The 17,151-nt window shown below is 48.7% G+C and overlaps 1 protein-coding gene across 2 annotated transcripts; it reads right to left on the bottom strand.

Moving 5' to 3' along the window:
* Positions 1-532: 532 nt before the first annotated feature.
* On the bottom strand, positions 533-16,346 carry Pla2g4f (phospholipase A2 group IVF). 2 transcript variants are annotated; one of them, XM_015480780.2, is made up of 20 exons: positions 15,189-16,344; positions 14,229-14,301; positions 13,524-13,660; positions 13,315-13,443; positions 12,842-12,882; positions 12,516-12,558; positions 11,977-12,043; positions 9,559-9,728; positions 9,336-9,449; positions 9,085-9,122; positions 8,574-8,709; positions 6,359-6,495; positions 5,897-6,119; positions 4,938-5,052; positions 4,581-4,718; positions 4,394-4,501; positions 3,111-3,305; positions 2,632-2,798; positions 1,570-1,756; positions 533-1,247 (listed from the first exon to the last, which is right to left on the bottom strand). In XM_015480780.2, the coding sequence occupies exons 1-20, from the start codon at positions 15,294-15,296 to the stop codon at positions 1,027-1,029; spliced, it is 2,547 nt and encodes an 848-aa protein (XP_015336266.1). In that variant the 5' UTR covers positions 15,297-16,344; the 3' UTR covers positions 533-1,026. The 2 variants fall into 2 exon arrangements, with proteins under 2 accessions (XP_015336266.1, XP_048649711.1); XM_048793754.1 differs by lacking the exons at positions 13,524-13,660; positions 14,229-14,301 and having other exon boundaries at positions 15,189-16,346.
* Positions 16,347-17,151: the final 805 nt, after the last annotated feature.

The following is a 17,151-nucleotide window of genomic DNA, read 5'->3' as shown; positions in this document are numbered from 1 at the left end:
GCCTGGTCAGGACCTTCAGGATCTGAAATTTGCATACACCAGAGAGGCTTTCAAATTTGGAGGAAATGAGAAAGAGAGAGAGAATCAGATTTGTCCAGATCATCAGATGAATCTATAAGAGAGGCAGGAAGGAGCCTAGGGCTCCTTCCACTCAACCTTTGCCAAAGGACAGGTGCTCACTTGCCCCACCTATACCAGGAGTAAGCACACACCCTGCAACACATGCAGGCACATATTCGCCCCACCTTTGGTAAACAGATGCCCCCTCTAGATACACCCATTTAGTTCCTAGGAAAGGAAGGGAAGACTGTGTTTGCCTGAGGTGGCAGCTGTACACATGACCAGGAAATGTGGCCCAAGTTGAAGAGTAGAACATTGTGCACACCAACCAGCTGGAGCCTGGCCAGTTTGGGCCATCATACCACAGCTTCAGCAGACTGAACAGAGAAAGATGGTGATCTGTGAGGAGGTACAAGGGAAGCCAGGAGGCAAAGGAAAGTTAGCAGGTGGACTTGGAGTCAGTGACACAAGCTGGTGACTCATGGGCTCCTCTTTATTCTTGACAGCACTGTATCCAGGAGCTTGGAGTAGGTTGGGGACCAGAGCCACTTTGCAGGAAGTGTGGGTGGCTTTATCTCTGCTTTAAGTCCCAGTGTAAGAAGCAGAGCCTGCACATAAGTGCTCACAACTCCCACCCTAGAAAGTAGGAGTGAGTGTCTGGACCCTCTGAGTCCTGGGCTGTGGGTAGGCCTTGTGGCAAGACTGGCCTGGTTCTTTCCACACCACTCTGAGAAACAAGCACTGCTCTCTTCTGCTCTATATCCCTTGATCCCCTGGAAGGATGTACTGCCCCATCTTCTCTAAGTCCAAGCTGTGAGTCTGCAAGACTTTTCAGGCCTGAGGGATCTCAGGGCAGGTCTTAGAGAAGTTGGAAGCAGAACCCTCTAAAGCCTCGACTCCTCATCAAGCCCTGGGCTACAGTCCCACATCTCTCCTCTCTGCTGTAATCCTCTGACTCCAGCCTGGTCAGCCCCCACCCCTCTCCCCAGCCTGCCACCGATCCAGGGCCAGCTTGAGAGCATGCCTCACAGTGTCCACATTGTTCAAAACATTGTATCGACTCAGGGCCACCAGGCGATCAAATTCCCTGGGTTCATAGGTGAAGTTCATCATGCCATAGGGGGTATCTGGCCCATTGATGTCAAAGTCCCCAAAGGCTTTCTCCTCAGAGGTTTGCTGCTCAACACCTGTGGGTGGAAAAGTAGAGGTGAGGCCAGACTGGAACACTCTGGGACTACGTGGGAGCTGATATCCCAGACACCTTCCTTGCCCTAAGACACCTGGCTGGTTCCCTGTGGGAATTGCCTGGACCCACATCTCAGCTCTCAGGCCCATCAGGAGGAGATATTCCAGTGTAAATGCTGAGAACCAGTAAGCAGAGGGCAGCAGTGGCCAGCTCAGGCCTTCCAGGAGATATGCAATGGTAATGTCCAGAAGGTCCACTATTGGAATAGCATCCCTTCCCCCAGAGCTCTGTAGATCAGATGCAGGTCTGGGTTTCTCTCTTACCTGGGGCCAGGTGTGTACGAAAAGTATGGTTGACCAGGGGGAAATGTAGCACGATGGGTGAACTGGGGTCCTTGGCCTTGGCAAACAGATAGCACTCACGGGGCCTTTCCAAGTCCTCAGGGCCCACCTCAATCCTGGGGAAAGGAATCCCTCGGTCCAGGCAGTATTTCTCTGTCATCTGTAAGACCTAGGAAGTGGGTGAGTTCCTGGCCCTACCTGTCTTCCACCCTGCCCTCCCTCCACTTGGGACTCAAATAGACCCAGGCTTCAGGCCAGCTCTGCTTTTGAACAGCTGAGTGACCTTCTTAAGATAATATCGCCTTTCTGAGCTACACCTTTCACTTGTCAAATAACTATCTAGTGGGATTGTGAGAGATTAGCAATAACCAATAATAATCAATAATCAATGATCTAGGGCCCCCATCATCATTCTCACCATCATTCCTCCCCATGACATGGCCTCCCTTCTCTGGCCCCTCTCTGCTCCCTGTTTGGGGCTAATTTCAATTTCACAAGGTTGACACAATGATCCCAGGATCAGTGCTGGGTAAGGTTATATGGATTATCAAATCTAGGTTCTCTTTGGACCCAGGAGGATAAAGAGAAGAACAAAGAGTGAAGGACTGGTCCTGTGGCATGACCAGAACCCACCTTTGGAGATAGCATCTGTCCACTACTCTGCAGAGTTTGAAGGAGTCACTGCTAAAGTCACCCCAAAGGCCCTGTTGTTACCACAGTAGCAAGGGACAGCAGGCCCAGGCCCTGGCCCAGACTGGAGTGGGAAATCCTATCATAAATGGACAAGGTGTAGAGCAGAGTCTAGCTGATGACTGAAGAACCATCTTCAACTTCCTCTTCCCAATTCCTCCCACAATCCCAGCCATTCTCCTCTCCCAGATGGATCTGGACTGCCAACAGTGATCTAAAGGCTCTTGCCATAGATCAGAGGCCAGCCTGGCCATGCAGAATGAGCTCTAAACATCTAGCCTGCCCCTCAGCAGAGCCCTCTTTCCCCTTCCTCCTCCCCATTCACCTCAGGCCCCTGCTGCCTCCCTGCTTTACCTCAAAAGGGGCCTCCAAGGAGTAGTCAAAGGACAGAATGAGGTCCACTGCCCGCTGGGGCTGCAGAATCAGTGGGAATGGAGAGTTGATAGCAAAACCTCCATCCACCAGGGATAGGCAGTCTTGCATGGGTGTAAGTTGGTTGGGGAAAGCATCCCGGTGTGTGTCTGCAAAGTACATAGGAACAAGCACAGTTGCTCTTGTTAGTGACCCTCTTTGCACTTGTAGCCTCAACCTCTCTGCAGAGTTCTCTCTTCCCCTCTGACAGCCAGGGGCTCTCCCATCCCAGCCCTTCGACCATGTTTTCAACCTCTTGACACAGTGGCCAGATAGCCCTTCTTATTCAGCCACCAGGCAGCAGGAGACCACAATTCAATACTCCCTCACACATCCCATGACAAAAGCCAGTGCTGGCCCCAGTGAGTCACAGGCATGAGCACAAAGTGGGCTACCCCCTCCCTGCCCAGGGCAGAACCCACCTTTCCAAGCCATGAACTCTCTGCAGGCCACATAGTCCTTGTGCATGCAGAGGCCCCGGATGAAGTTAAAGTTCTGGGCAGAAGTAAAGCGGGAAGTGAATATGTCCAGCAGGGCCTGGGAAAGGGGCCCCTGTGGGGTGAAGAGCCTGGTACGTAGACACATAGGGTCATGCAGCTGGAACTCCTGGCAGTCATCTAGGTGTGTGTGAAATACAGTGAGAAGTGGCATCTTCTTTGTCCAGTGACCCTTACAGCTCAGAGAAGACCCCCTCCTTCACACCCCCTCCTCTTCTTCCAGGCCCCCACGGGCCTCTGACTGCTGATTCACAGAACCCTTTTGTGGTACTGGGGGTTGAACCCAGGGCTTCATTCATACTACTAGCAAGCACTTCCAGTCCTCCACCCCCATCCTCCACTTTTCTTCCTTTGAGACAGGATCTTGCTAAGTTGCCCAGGTTGGCCTCAAACTTGCCCTCCTTCTGCTTTAGTTTCCCAAGTAGCTGGGAATTATAGGTGTGCCACCACACCCAGTAACCAGAATCCTTTTTAAAGACTTTTTCTTTTGTAATCTCATGTTTTGAAAGTTACCAAGGACTGTGCCTTTATAAAATAATTGACCTCCTCCTACCCTTTTGAAATAGCTGTATATATAATTTCTAATTGGAATTCCATCCCTTAAACACTGAGTGTTGTACTTCTGCTAAGTATGAAGGATACAAAGGTGAATAGAGCCTGTCTCTGACCCTGCAGGTCTCAGGCCTACTCTGGTAGGGGAAGTGTGGTCATATAAAGAGATAATGAAACATAATACTGCCCTAGTTGTGCATACAATCCTAAGAGATCAGGGGGGTAAGACCCTCAATCAGCCTAGAGGGTTAGAGTGGAAAAGAGAAGACTTCTGAGAAAGTGACACCTGAGCTGAACCTTAAGAGCTGAGCAAAAGTTATCCAGGAAAGAAAGGTGGAAAAGATACTGCATAGCAGGATTCTCCTAGGCCCTCTAAGCACAGGTCAAAGGGGAGACATGAATGGAGTGTGGAAAAATACCTGGTGATCTTGGGCCAAGTTGACCTAATTGGAGTCCAAAGCAGAGAACTCAAAGGTGTGGCCCTATCACACCCCAGGAATCCAAAGACCCTAAGCTAGAGGGTCATTTCCTCAGGACTTCCCTGAATCCAATGGGACAACCAACTTTTACTCTATCCCTTCCTTCATTCTTCATCCTTCTGCCAAGGACCCATTGCTGGCAAGTGGTAGTGGGGGTTTGGGAGTCTCTGCCCTCACCTGTGATGTTTACACGGTCTCTGTGCCAGTCCAGGAATCCCAGGCCCAAGCCTGCAATCTTCAGGAAGATCTCATCCAGGCTGGCTGCAAAGGCACTGCCCCACATACCTAAGGAGACAGGCAGGGCTCCCTCATCAGGGCCTGGTCCAGGCACCTGCCTGTCCCAAGCCCTCCATCCTAGACTCACCCTGCAGGTAGCAGATGCGTGGCTCAGGCAGGAGGTGCAGCAATCGTCCCATGAAGAATTCCGAGCCAAAGAGCTCAGTAGGAATATAAGCCCCATATTTGGGGAAGCCGACCTCATGGGGAGTGAACTCACACCACTCTGGGGACCCAAGGGAAGGGAAAGTCACCGGGGCTTTCCATCAGGGCCCTCAAGCCTGAGGAGGAATCTTGACTTGCCAAGAACAGGAAGCAGCAAACCCACTGTGCTCTAAGGACCTAGTTTGTGGCCACCTCCCACTTGTACTTGATAGCCCTGGATCACTGGCCCTTCTACCAACCATCTCCTCTGTCTCCTTCCTTGGTCTCTACTCCCAGGTACCTGCAAAGTCTTCTCCACTGATGTTGGTGTGAACATTGATACTGGCATAAATGGGGTAAGGGTTCTGACCCTGGTTGATGGCCTCTTGCTGGTCAGACAGCTTGGCAGGGTTTTTCTAGGCAGAAGAGAAGGGAGGCAGCTTGGTCATTTGAGAGCTTCATCTGCTGTGGCCTGAGATCAGCCCTCCATGGGATGTGGTGTGCCCACAAGAGAGACTGAGTTGCTAAGTCCAGGGCTATAGAGACAACTCTCTAAGGGAAAAGTGTAAGCTGCAGCAGAGGTCAGGCCACAATGGGTTTTGTACAATTCCAGGGACTATAGGAATATCTTTCCCTCTTCTTTCCCATTCAAGGAAGCATATTAGAACACAAGGGGGTTTAACACTGAAAGTAGTATAATTTAATTAAAATAAAATTATTAGAAAATGTTGCTTCTTGGCTTAGAAATGAGAAATCATTGGTGACAAACAAACTCAACTGAGATCCACACACAGTGAGTCAGTACCTCTGAACCTCATTGCCCTGGACAGGCTGGGCTTGCAATTCTGGGAGTAGCCATAGGTGGTTTGAGTCAGGGTTGCATTGACCAATGAGTGGATGGGGCATTGTGACTCAATGAAAGGCAGAGCCAATTTCAAAACATACCTGTGCTAGGGCCTTGCCCTAGACCAACTAAAATCAGTCTCTCTGAAAGTGGGGCCCAGGCATGGTTATTCTGAAAAACTGCAGGAGATTCCAATATACAGAAAGAGTTGAGAAGAGCATGCTGGCTCCCCCTCCCCAGGGGTTAGGAGGCAGAAAGGTGAAATAGTGTCAGCCACCTGCTCTCTCATTCCTTTCTCTAAGAGGAGCTCAGCTCTCAGGGGCAGTTTTGCAAGTCTCATATCTTAGACTGGGGGATAAGAGCAGGGGTCAAGAAGTTTATGGACAGAGTGTATTTACTTCTTTCTCTTCTCTTACCTCCTGGTTCAGAAAATATTCAATGAGGAGGCCCCAGAGGTCAACAAGCGACACACTGTGGCCGAGGCTCTCCCGGACCCCCACTTCCTGAGTGTAGTACTGTAGCTGCTCTGTGGATATCGCCCCTATTTTACTGCTGCAGACCCGTGCTTGGACATGCTCAAGGCAGTCCTGCAAGGCCACATGGGACCAGTCTGGGTCCTTGTAGAGTGTGGAGATGCACCTGGGGATAGAGAGGGTATGTATTGAGTTAGGGATAAGGGAGGACAGTGAAGGGAAGGGAGATAGTGGAGTCTATGAGTGACCTTCCTCCCATCATGTGCACCTGATGCCCCTCATTCAGAGAAGCCCTTGAAATTCAACCTCTTCTTGCCCTTCCTAACCCCCTTGAAGACAAGCTCCCAGCTCCTTCTGATGACTACATCCCTGCCCCTTCAGAGCTCATTTACCTGCCTCACTTACCAGGTGGACCCAGATACCCCACACAGGTAGGTCACAGCATCCAGGAGACCAAGCTCCTGCAGCCCCGCCAGGCTGCCATATAGGGAAGTCATGGCTCGGGTTCCACCCCCAGAACCCAATACAGCTACCACAGGCACCTGGGCACAATAATAATGATGATAGTAACAACAACCATGACTACCACTGTGCTTTAAATATTATTGCTTATCCATGTCAGATATTATAAGAGCTTTATAAGTTTTACCTCATTGAATCCTCACAGCAGCCCAGTGAAACCTCTATTTTGCAAATGAGGGAACTGGAGTGCAGGAAGGTCAAACAATGTGTCCAAGATCATACATTTAGTAAGTAATGAGCTATCAAACCCAAGCAGTATGATGATACTGATGATACTCTAGAGATGATGCTTGACCAGTATTCCAGGAAGGTAGATTAGTTGGAAGTTATATTTGACTCACCAAAAAGTTAAATCAGGGTTTCTCAATCTTGGCAATGCAGATACTTCGTGCTGGATAATTCTTTGTTGTGAGGTGCTGCCCCATGTGTGGGGGATGGTTAGCAGCACTCCTGGCCTTTACTCAATAGATTCCAGTAGCATCCCTCTACCTCCCCCACCCCAGTTGTGACAATAAAACATACCTCTAGACATCAAAAAATGTTCTCTGGAGAATGGAGGACAAGATTGCCCCCAATTGGGAACACTGAGCTAAAAGTAACAAAGATCAGCAAGCAGCCTATACCTGCCCCCAGATGTGAATGGTACCAAATGCTGAGGTCTGCCTCAGGTGCATGATAAGATAAAATTCAAAATGTTTTGGCTGCTTAACTTTCACACAAAGGGTTGGTTCATTCTGCCCAGACTCCCTCCCCACCCACCACCCCTGGTATCTGGAGTTGAACCCAGAGGTGCTTAACCACTGAACCACATCCCCAGCCCTTTTTATTTTGAGACAGGGTCTTGCTAAGTTGCTGAGGGTCTACTAAGTTGCTGAGGCTGGCTTTGAACTTGTGATCCTCTTGACTCAGACTCCCGAACTGCTGGGATTATAGGCGTATAACACTATGCCTGGCCTTTGCCCAGTCTTGTGATTCCTTTCCCTGTCCTCTTCTCCCATCTTGAAAAAATATTCCCTGGTCTCTGCTCATGAAGGGCCCTGTTGTTCAGAATGATGGATGAGACAAAGCATGTATCTGGCACTGAGTGGGCACAGATGTAACCCAAATGAGCAAACCAGGCTTTTCAGCTTGTTGGTGCTGGGCATGGGCTCCATCTCCTGAGCAAACAGGTAGCCAGGAGGAGGCCATCAGCCTCTTTCTGGTGTACCACAGGCCTGCCTCTCAGAACCCCTCTCCTCCTTCCCAGCCACAGGGATCCCAGAGACCTTCTACTTCCAAATCTCTTCGACTACAATTATGGACTTAATTGTGTCTTTTCAAAACTTGTTAAAGACCCCAAATCCAATGTAACTATTTTTAGAGATATAGCCTATAAGGAGATAATAATAAAGTGGGGTTATAGGGTAGGGCCTCAATCTGATAGGACTGATGTTCTTATAAGAAGAAGAAGAAATCTGGGCACAGTAGTGCATGCCTGAAATCCTAGTTTAGGAGTTTGAGGTAGGAGTAGGAGGAGTGCAAGTTTGAGTTCAGCCTGAGTAACTTAGTGAGACTCTATCTCAAAAATAAAAAAGACACCAGAGAACTCCCCTTCTCTCTCTCTCTCTCTCTCTCTCTCTCTCTCTCTCACAGACAGAGAGGAAAGGCATTTGAGATCACAGCAAGAAGAACATCAACAAGCCAGGAAGGAAGACCTCATCAGAACCCAACACTGACCCCTGAACATCCTGGATCTTTTCTGCTTTTGGAAGCTAAGCAGGGTCAGGCCTGGCTGATGGCACTTTGATTTTTGTACTTCATCCTCTAGAACTGTGAGAAAATAGATTTCTGTTGTTTAAGCCACCTACCCTGTGGTATTTTGTTATAGGAGCCCAAACTGACTATGAGATCTACCCTTGGCCAAGATTGTTTAGCCCTTGTTCCACATAGGGTGTCCTGACTCTCTTGATTGTGCCCACCAGCTCAGGCAAATAGGCCTTTATAAACCCCATGCTTCCTCTAGGCTTTCTGTCACCTCTTAGCCACACAAGTTCCCTTAAAGAAAGAGGCTAGATTTGGTCCAGCAACCCTGTGATCCAGCTCTACCTCCATTCCATACCTGGTCACAAGGTGGAGCCTGGCTCAGTCCCAGCACTTGCTGCAGGGCCTGGGATACAACCTGCTTCCTCTTGTCCAGAAACTCCTGCTCCCCATCACAGAGGTCAAAGCCAAGGCGCAGGTCCAAGTCCCCAGAGCTGCCTCAGAGGGAATGGGGAAGGGTACTGGATGGTTGTTCAGTGGAGGAGAACCTCAAGCCCAGCCTATTTTTCTCAGGAGCACCCCATACTCTGTGGAACCCCTCAGAAAGATCTTGACACGTATGTGTGGGGTTCTGAGGATGTACCTCAGTGGTAGAGTGTGTACTTAGCATGCAAGAGGGCCTGGGTCCAATTCCTAGAAGCACCCCTGAAAAAAAAATTCCCAGACACTTCCCACCAGAACCAAAACTGGGGAGGGAAAGTGGTTTTCATGAACTGAGCTTTGTGGGCCAGAGAGCACAACACATTAGGGTAATTCCCCACACTTCTAGCCCAGCCCCAAAAGGTCTTCTGCTGGAAGTCCCACCTCACCTCATTTCTGCCTTCACACTCAGAGTCATCTCCTGGCCCTGAAAAAGACAGCAGCCTCATCCCTGAGCATGCAGAGCAAGATTCTCCCAGGGAAATTACCTCTCACCTGTGGCCCCAGTTTCTCTGGTAACTCTGGTCAGATGTGGACAGTATGGCTGAGCTCAGGGATAGACTTATCTTTCCCCTATCCCCAGACTTCTCTTGGTGGTCACATAGCAATCAGGGGTCCTGGCACCCAGACAGAACCTTACCTCCTCCAGGAATACAAGACGCTGTTCCTCCTGGCCTAGGGGCAGAGTAGAGAGCAGAATGCCCCCCTTGCCCTGTTGTATGGTTTGTACCTCCAGCTCAGCAATTGGCCCACTCTGTGGAGAAGACCCACAATGATCAATCTAGAGTGAAGGAAAAAGTGGCTCTGGAGCCTCTTTCAGTCTGGATGAGTCCATCATCCTACCCTTCACTGAGCTCACTCACCTGTGCAACTGTGAGCTTCTTCTCTAGCTCCACATCCAGCCTGGAGCTCAGCACTGGATTTATGTGGAAGATAAAAGTGGGTGGGAGGCCTGGTTCCATGGGAGGCTGTAGGGGCAAGAGCTGTGGCTTCTCGTAGGCCCCAGGCACTGCCAGCTTGATTTGCCTAGAGGCTGAGGGCAGAGAGTCCAGGTGAGGGTGAAAGTTGATGAAAGAAAGTGTGCCTCCTGATAGCAGCACTCTGAACAGCTATAACTCTTTTCTCCTCTTCCCCAGGAACTTCCCCCTACCCCTCACTCTTTTGGCTCTCAGGCACCTGACCATTGGAAAAGCTCTTGGGGTCTTAAAATCTGCCTTATTTATAACTGGGGGCCCTGGGGAGTGAGGGAACACACAAATGCCTAGGGAAGTGGTAAAGGTGGGAAGTGGGGAGGCAGAGGGCCCCTGGCCATAGCCTATGGACCTGGTGATTTTGAAATTATTACATTAATTATATGATATTGTTATGGGCCAGGCTATATGGGCAATGGCCAGACAGACTCCATTTTACCCTGAAATTCCATATCATGTAAGAAATGCTTCTCCCATGAGAAAACTCCGCCTCTGCCATTCTGATCCTGCTTAGCACACCCTGCTTAAAAATGCAAATGTTTCTGTTGTTCTTATACAACGAAAAATTTTTTCTCTTTTTGGTTCCTATTTTTCTTGGACAATGTTTCCTGTCAGAGAATGATTGTCTAGACATTAGTGATCATTCTTTAACTTGTACTCAACTAGGATTGTTTTTACTCACTTCCCCTTATGCTTATGATTTTAGATTTCATGATGTTTGCTTGTAGTTTTGAATCAAAGCAACAAACACTATGATTAATGTACTAACATGTTTTAAAAGGTGTGCTCTAACCCCTGGAGGGGGGTCAAAGTATATAGACTTGCAGCCTGCCTCTTGGCCAGCCAGATGGTGAATCTGGACTACCAGCTGATGAATAAGTGTTTCATCTTCTGCTTTAAGATTGACTCAGTGATTTATTGCAATCTCACCATAACAATATGTAATTATATAAAATTGATTATTTATTACATTAATAACCAGTTTTCAACTGGTAGTTTCCCCCATCTCTTTCCCTCCCCAATTCAAGCTCTGAGCTCATTGCCTTGGGGGAGATTTATGAACAGAGATAAAATGGAAATAGGTTACAAGTTGCTCTGGCCTTAGTTTCTAAAGTGGAGAATGTAGGAAGTGGGCAGAGGACGTTACAAAGGAAGAATGTGATTCATGATTGCAGAGAGAATATGCTTTGGAGAAGCAGGGGAGGGGCAGTACAGGATAGAAGGTGAAGCTCAGGCTGTGAAGAAGCAGAGACAGACCTGTGGGAAAGGAGCAGTGAGGCGGCTTCCTTCCCTGCTTCCCAGCAGGGGTGGTATGCAGACCAGATGAAGATGCATATAACATATGACATTCTGCACATGACATCCAGGCAGAGGGGCCTGCAGACAGCCTCAAAGAAGAGTCCCAGATCCCAAACACAACATGAAAACAACAAATACCTAAAGGTGGACCCATAAGATGGGGTCATACCCCTTATAGTACCTCCTTGCATTAGATAAGACCAGAGACTTGGTCAGGGAGGGAGAGAATTAGAGAAAACTGGAAATTTGCTATTTCATTCACACAAAAGTTTATGGACTGAGATGTGGATATGCTAGTCATAGGCAGAAACAATAGACTTTGGTCTCATGAATTAAAAGAAGTTAGTGATTATTCCTGCCTCACAGGGCTGCTGCGAGGATTACAAGATCAAACAAATGTGAAGTGCTTAGCACAGTGTCTGATTAGTAAGTGCCCCATGCTACCTGAGCAGCATTCATCCCAAAGGCTCTTGACTCTCCATATGGGAAGGGCCCTTAGCTGTCACACTGCCTCAACTTTACTCCCACATCTGGATTCCTCCTTCTGAGTCTGTGGCAGACTGTATTGATGACCCCAGTCCACTAAGAACATGCCCAGGCTAGTCTGCTGGACACAGAGGTAGAGGACAGACACATGGAATAGTGCCAAACCTAGAGCACAGGCTCATGGAGCTATCCCCACCAAGCCCAATCTTGATCAACCAAGCCCCAGCTGACTGCCAGGTGTGTGAGCTAAATAAGTGCTTCTTATTGAATGCTACTGAGATTTTGTGGGTGTTTTTTTTTTAGAGCAATAACTGGATGAATATAACCTCTATGCTTGAACACTTCCAGGGACAATAAATTCATTACTTCCGGGACAACCCATTCCATCCTTGGTCACTTTTAAGCAGTAAAAAAATTAGTAATTTCCTGCTCTAGGCCTTCCTTCTTGATATTAGCATCCCTCAACATCACATCCACCCTCCCTCAAGCAGAAAAAGCAAGACCCAAGGCCCTGACCAGACTTACCATACTCCGGATATGGGGCTGTCCCATCTCCCTTGAGGGTGCCCTGGATTCTCAAACAGGGATGAGCCTGAGGAAAGCAGAAGCCTTGGGAGCCAGAGCCCACAGGGCTCTCCACAGGTCTGGACCACGTTGGAGCAAGGGAGGAGTATCCAGGGCAAGGTCTAAGAAACAGCTCTCCCAGGACCAGTGACTTATGGGCAGGGGTCTTCTATAGCAGGCCCTATTATGTTCCCCTCCCAGGACACAAAGGAAGTTGGCCCTGGTGGACAAGGAAAGTATAGGATCCTGATAGTGGCTCCTTTGATAGTCTCAACAGTCAAGGTCTCAAGAGAGTAATGGCTGTGCACAAGGTAGGAAGCCTGGGTCCTGGGCTATACCCCAGGGTCAGGACAGCTTCTTATTCTTCATCTTCCTAGCACATCTCCACTCTAAGGAGGGGCTGAGTATTCTTCAGAGACAAGTGAGCATCATGGACTCAGTCATGGACTCCTCCCTGCTCCCTGGCCCCAGACAGCCCCAAGCCTATCTTCCCTACTCACCACCAGGACTCCATTGGTGATGACTTCAGATGCAGGCACTTGGCTGCAAAGGAGGAGGAGCTTATGAGCCATTTTGCCGCATTGCTATGGCTATTACAACAATAATCTTACCAAAGCAGTTGGAAGAGCCTGGGGAGCATTAGAGTTGGGGGTGGGGACCTGTCTGACAACAAGTAAATGGGTATCCAAAGCAAGCTTTCCCTTCTGAGGCCAGGTCTGCAAGACCAGCATAGGACATGGTAACCAGCAGCTAGGAGATAATATAACTTAAACGTCTCTGTAAGTCCAAGACTAAATGTGAGGGCATTGACTCTGCTTGGACTCACCTTTTCTCCAGAAAAAATTCCACCTGCAGCTCTTGTGTATCCTATATGGAGGGAACAAGGGGAACCTGTTTTAAAAAGGCTCCGAAAGCCTCAGGGACATCCCTGACCCTTAGCCCTGCTTGGTTCTAAGGACTAGAAGAGAACTGTCATGGTCTCTTATGGGCACAGGAAAGTAATGGCATCTCTATGAGAACTTTGTTCTTTCAGAAATTTGTGCCAGATGCTGTTCTAGACACTGAGGATTTAGCAGAGACACAGACAGACTAAGCACACTGTCCTCTAGGAGCCCACATTTTGTTTTCACACAGGAATCAGTATATGTGGGAAAACTTATAGGGTTGATGTTGCAGAATAGAGAAGGATCTATCTTGGAGACTTGGTCTGTGATGACAGGAGCCCCCTCTCCCACTGGTGGCCCTGGGCTGGTATCATCTCTTCCAGCTTGGCTTGCTGCTATCCCAGGTGGGGCTCACCTGCTGGTTGAGTGGAAAGATGTGTCTGTGGGGTTGGCCAGGCTTGAGATGCCTCAGGTCAAACAGGAGCAGGGAGAGCTGGTCGCTGCCCAGGACATCCTTGTCATAGAGAATGAGCTCTAGGACATTCTGGAAAGGGAGCAGGCAGAAGGTAAGGAGCTTGGAGGAGCTCTTTTCATTCTGTAGATTGGCCTCTCGCTGGTCCTCACCTTCACAGCACCATGGATCTGGTAGTGAAAAGTCTCATTCCACTCAGGGTCACTGCAGTTAGCCACCATCTTTGTCTGCGCAGGGATAGGGGATGCCGTGGGCAGCCGCAATTGCACATAGCAGTCAGCTTTGGACACTGCAGAAAAAGGTCCTCAACCTCAAACTCCTATTGCTAAAAAGGTTTCCTGGAGGTGGCTGGGTCAGAGGAAAGAAGCAGGGTGGAGATGTAGTGCCCATGTAGTGTGGTGGGGCAGGGAGCTTTGGTATCATTGACTCCAACTTGACTGGTTGCATCTCCTATTCAACTGAACATAAAGCCTACAGTGACCTATTGAAGAGATCACATGGAGACCATTGAGTAATGCCCAGAAACTGTCTGATTCAGGCAATAACCCTCCCACCCCCACAAGCTTGTGAGCACCAGCATGGAAAGCAGGTATTGACTTGTGGTGACAGCCACCCTTATAGGCTGGCATCTTCTAGATTCAGAGAGGGGTCTGGAGTCTGTAGAACTCTCCCCTCCAGTGGCCCCTTCCTGTATGCCCCTCATCTAGGCAACCTTGTTTGATGGTTAGCATCAGCCTTCCATCCCACTCCAAGTAAGTGCACATATACTCATGAACACACATACACACACAACTTAAGATGAACTTGGGGAGGCCTTAAGGAAAGGAAGGAGAGAAGGTAGAGATGGGGTCACTCACATGGGTCTGCATTCTGGATATTTCTGGCCCTTAGCACCTTCACCTGGAGGTCATAGTATGGGTGGGTTTCCCGCTGAAACAACAGAACTCCAAGGACTCAGCTATAGGATTCTCGGGGTGGGGATTTGGTCTCCCTCCAGTGATCCTTAGCTCAGGTTTCCCTTTGTCTCATCAAGAAGCAACAGTCTGGTCCAGGGTTGCTGATGTCACTATGCCAGGAGGTCTATACCTGGGAGGACTTTACAGGGCCTAGGTGTTGAGAATTCAGCATTGGTAATGAACCTGAATCCTGGCATCCATCAGTCCTAGTTTCAAATCTCAGCTCCATCATGAGATGAGCTAGCTGAACCAATTATGGTTGTCATGACCACAAGCCTACAGCACCCTTGGACTATGGTGCTTCTTCTGTAGATTGAGGATGGAGTAATGTGTTTAAGGAGATTGAATATTAAAAGAGAAATCTTGATTCACCGCACCCATTAACTCCCTGACACAGGTTGGAAGACAGCCTAGTAGGCAGCAGGCAGGTGAAGGGAAGTTAAGAGTCACTGGCTTGTACTGGTCTGACAAGTCATTAAGGAGATTGTAGCTTGGGCCCAGGAGAGAGAACATCAGATTGCAGTTTCTAGGCAGTGAGACTGCCCCTTCCTAATCCCTCCAATTCCTTATTCCTTCTACAGCAGTGAATTTTACAGCCAGACAAGAGTATTCTTAGCAAAGTCAATCAAAGACAAGTCAAAATCAATCAAAGTCAATCAAAGCCCTCCATTTCCTACTTGGAGGGGATTATTTTTGAGAGCCAAACACTTAGCCAATCTCTCTTGCTTAAGGTTTGCCAGGTCATTTGGTGGCAGGTCATATCCTAAGTCAAAACCAAGTGTGGGGCTGGCCTCTGTCCTCACAGAGGACAGCAGCTCCAGGACTTTCAGTCCATAACTTCCAGGTGAGATAAGTACGTACCTGCAAGTTCCTCCACTGAGGTCCCTTCTCTTTCTTCCGCAGCAGCACTGCTTCCAGGAGGGGCAGCCCCTTGCCTGCCAGCCACCTTGGCCAGAGGGCCCAAAGCATGGCTGGGCAACCCAGTTCCCAGCCGAAAGCCCCACCTGTTCTCTCCCTGTCCTGGCTACACTCCGTTCTCAAGTCTGACAGGTATCCCTGGAGTGGGGAGGGCGGAGCAGCCGCTGTGCTGAGGACTCAGGACTGAGTAGCCCTCTCCTGGTAGAGGTGGAGTTTGTATGCTCCAGGAAGTGACTAGAGCCTGATTACCTCAGGCAGGAGGCAGTTTCATCCAAGAGAGTCTTGGGAGTCTCTGGTTAGCATTCTGGTTCACCAACTCAGTTCCTCTGGTTATCATTAGGCTGGTTGTGAAAAATAGATACCTGAGACTCACTCTTGATGTCCCACTTAATGAGTGGGGGTGAGCCCAGGTATTCCTATTTCTGACCAGCCCTCTAGACAGCCAACACGGCCCTCCCATTAACAGCAGGGAAATGGAGTATCAGCAACTAGCCTCTTCCAGCTGCTGGTAAAGCTTAAAAAAAAGTTCTACCTTCCTCAGGGTTCTGAAGCAGAAACATGGCAATCTCTTCATCAGTGTTTTCATCTGGACTCAAAGATGTTTCCCATCTCTCTTGGCCTCCCGTATTTATTCCCCAAACACTAAAGAGCCTGCTGCATGTTACACAGGTAGGAGGGTCATCCATATCCTGTAGAAATCTGCAGGCCTTATGACTCTGTGGCTTTTGCCCAGGTCCCCTTCCCGGGACAATGGGAATACCCATATGGCTCAGAGAGAGGTATATGGTCAAGTGGTATAAATATGGACAGGTATAAAGAAGGTCTTTCTGAAATGTAAACGAACGAAGGCAACACCATTTTGTTTTGACCTGACTCCATTTTATGCTTGCTAAAATGTCTTCTTTCCATCCTCCAGACAGCTATATTGATGTTGACAGTACTGAAGGACCTTCTTGCAGCCCAGATATATAACAAAAATGAGTCTGAAATGTGTAATCAAAACAATGTAATCTCATGTAATCAAAATATCTGTCTCAATAAGATCCTTTCTAACCTACATTCTTGAGGTTTTTGCCTTTATAAACTCTATAATTCCAAAATGGAAGCAGTAGGAGTTCTTTGGGGTGCTGGCCTACTCTCAGTCACTTGCCTGGCATGCTCATTAAAGGACTTTTCCCCTTATTATGGCTCAATAAGCATGATGGTAATTCTCACACACTCTGTGACATTTCTGTCCTTCAGGTGCTAGGGATAAAGGCTTTAGAGTCCTCCCAGCCATGTAGACTCAGGTTGCAAATATACATCTCCTCTGTGAACACAATCTTCTAGGTGGCTGAGAGGCAGTCTCCAGGAAAAGAAAGGACTCTGGGGCAGTGAACTACTGGAAGATGCATTTCTTTTCTTCAATCAAGATCCAGTCATCTCCACTCTTCCCTAAGACCTAGAGTTAGAGGCCCAAACAACATCCAAAAAAGGTGATTCAAGTTGGACTTGGTAGCACACACCTGGAGGATGGCAAGTTTGAGACCAGCCTGGGAAGTGAGACCCTGTCTCACAAACTAAAAAGGGCTGGGAATATAGCTCAGTGGTAGGCACTTGCTTAGCATGTTTGAGGCCCTGGGTTCAATCCTAAAACAAAACACCCCACAAAAAAAGGGGATTCAATTCTAAAATGAACCAATTGGGTAAGTTCAGACCAGAAACTCCCAGAACCAAAGGGGGTGGGACTGCCAGAGGAAGTCAATAAGGGAGAGCCTGTCTCTGCTTGATTTGGACTATGAAGCTAAGCTCTGCGGGGGGTGGGGGGAACAGGGCTCTCAGAAATGACCCAGTCCAGCCTCCTTGGTGATCTCTGTGAACATTAAGACACTCTCACTCCTGGAACCAGAGGAGCCAGAGGCCAAAG

This window comes from Marmota marmota, unplaced genomic scaffold (assembly GCF_001458135.2).
Source record: "Marmota marmota marmota unplaced genomic scaffold, marMar, whole genome shotgun sequence".
Classification (NCBI taxonomy): Eukaryota; Metazoa; Chordata; class Mammalia; order Rodentia; family Sciuridae; genus Marmota; species Marmota marmota.
The sequence above is the reverse complement of the archived record's forward strand: the minus strand, read 5'-3'. Positions and strand labels throughout refer to the sequence as shown.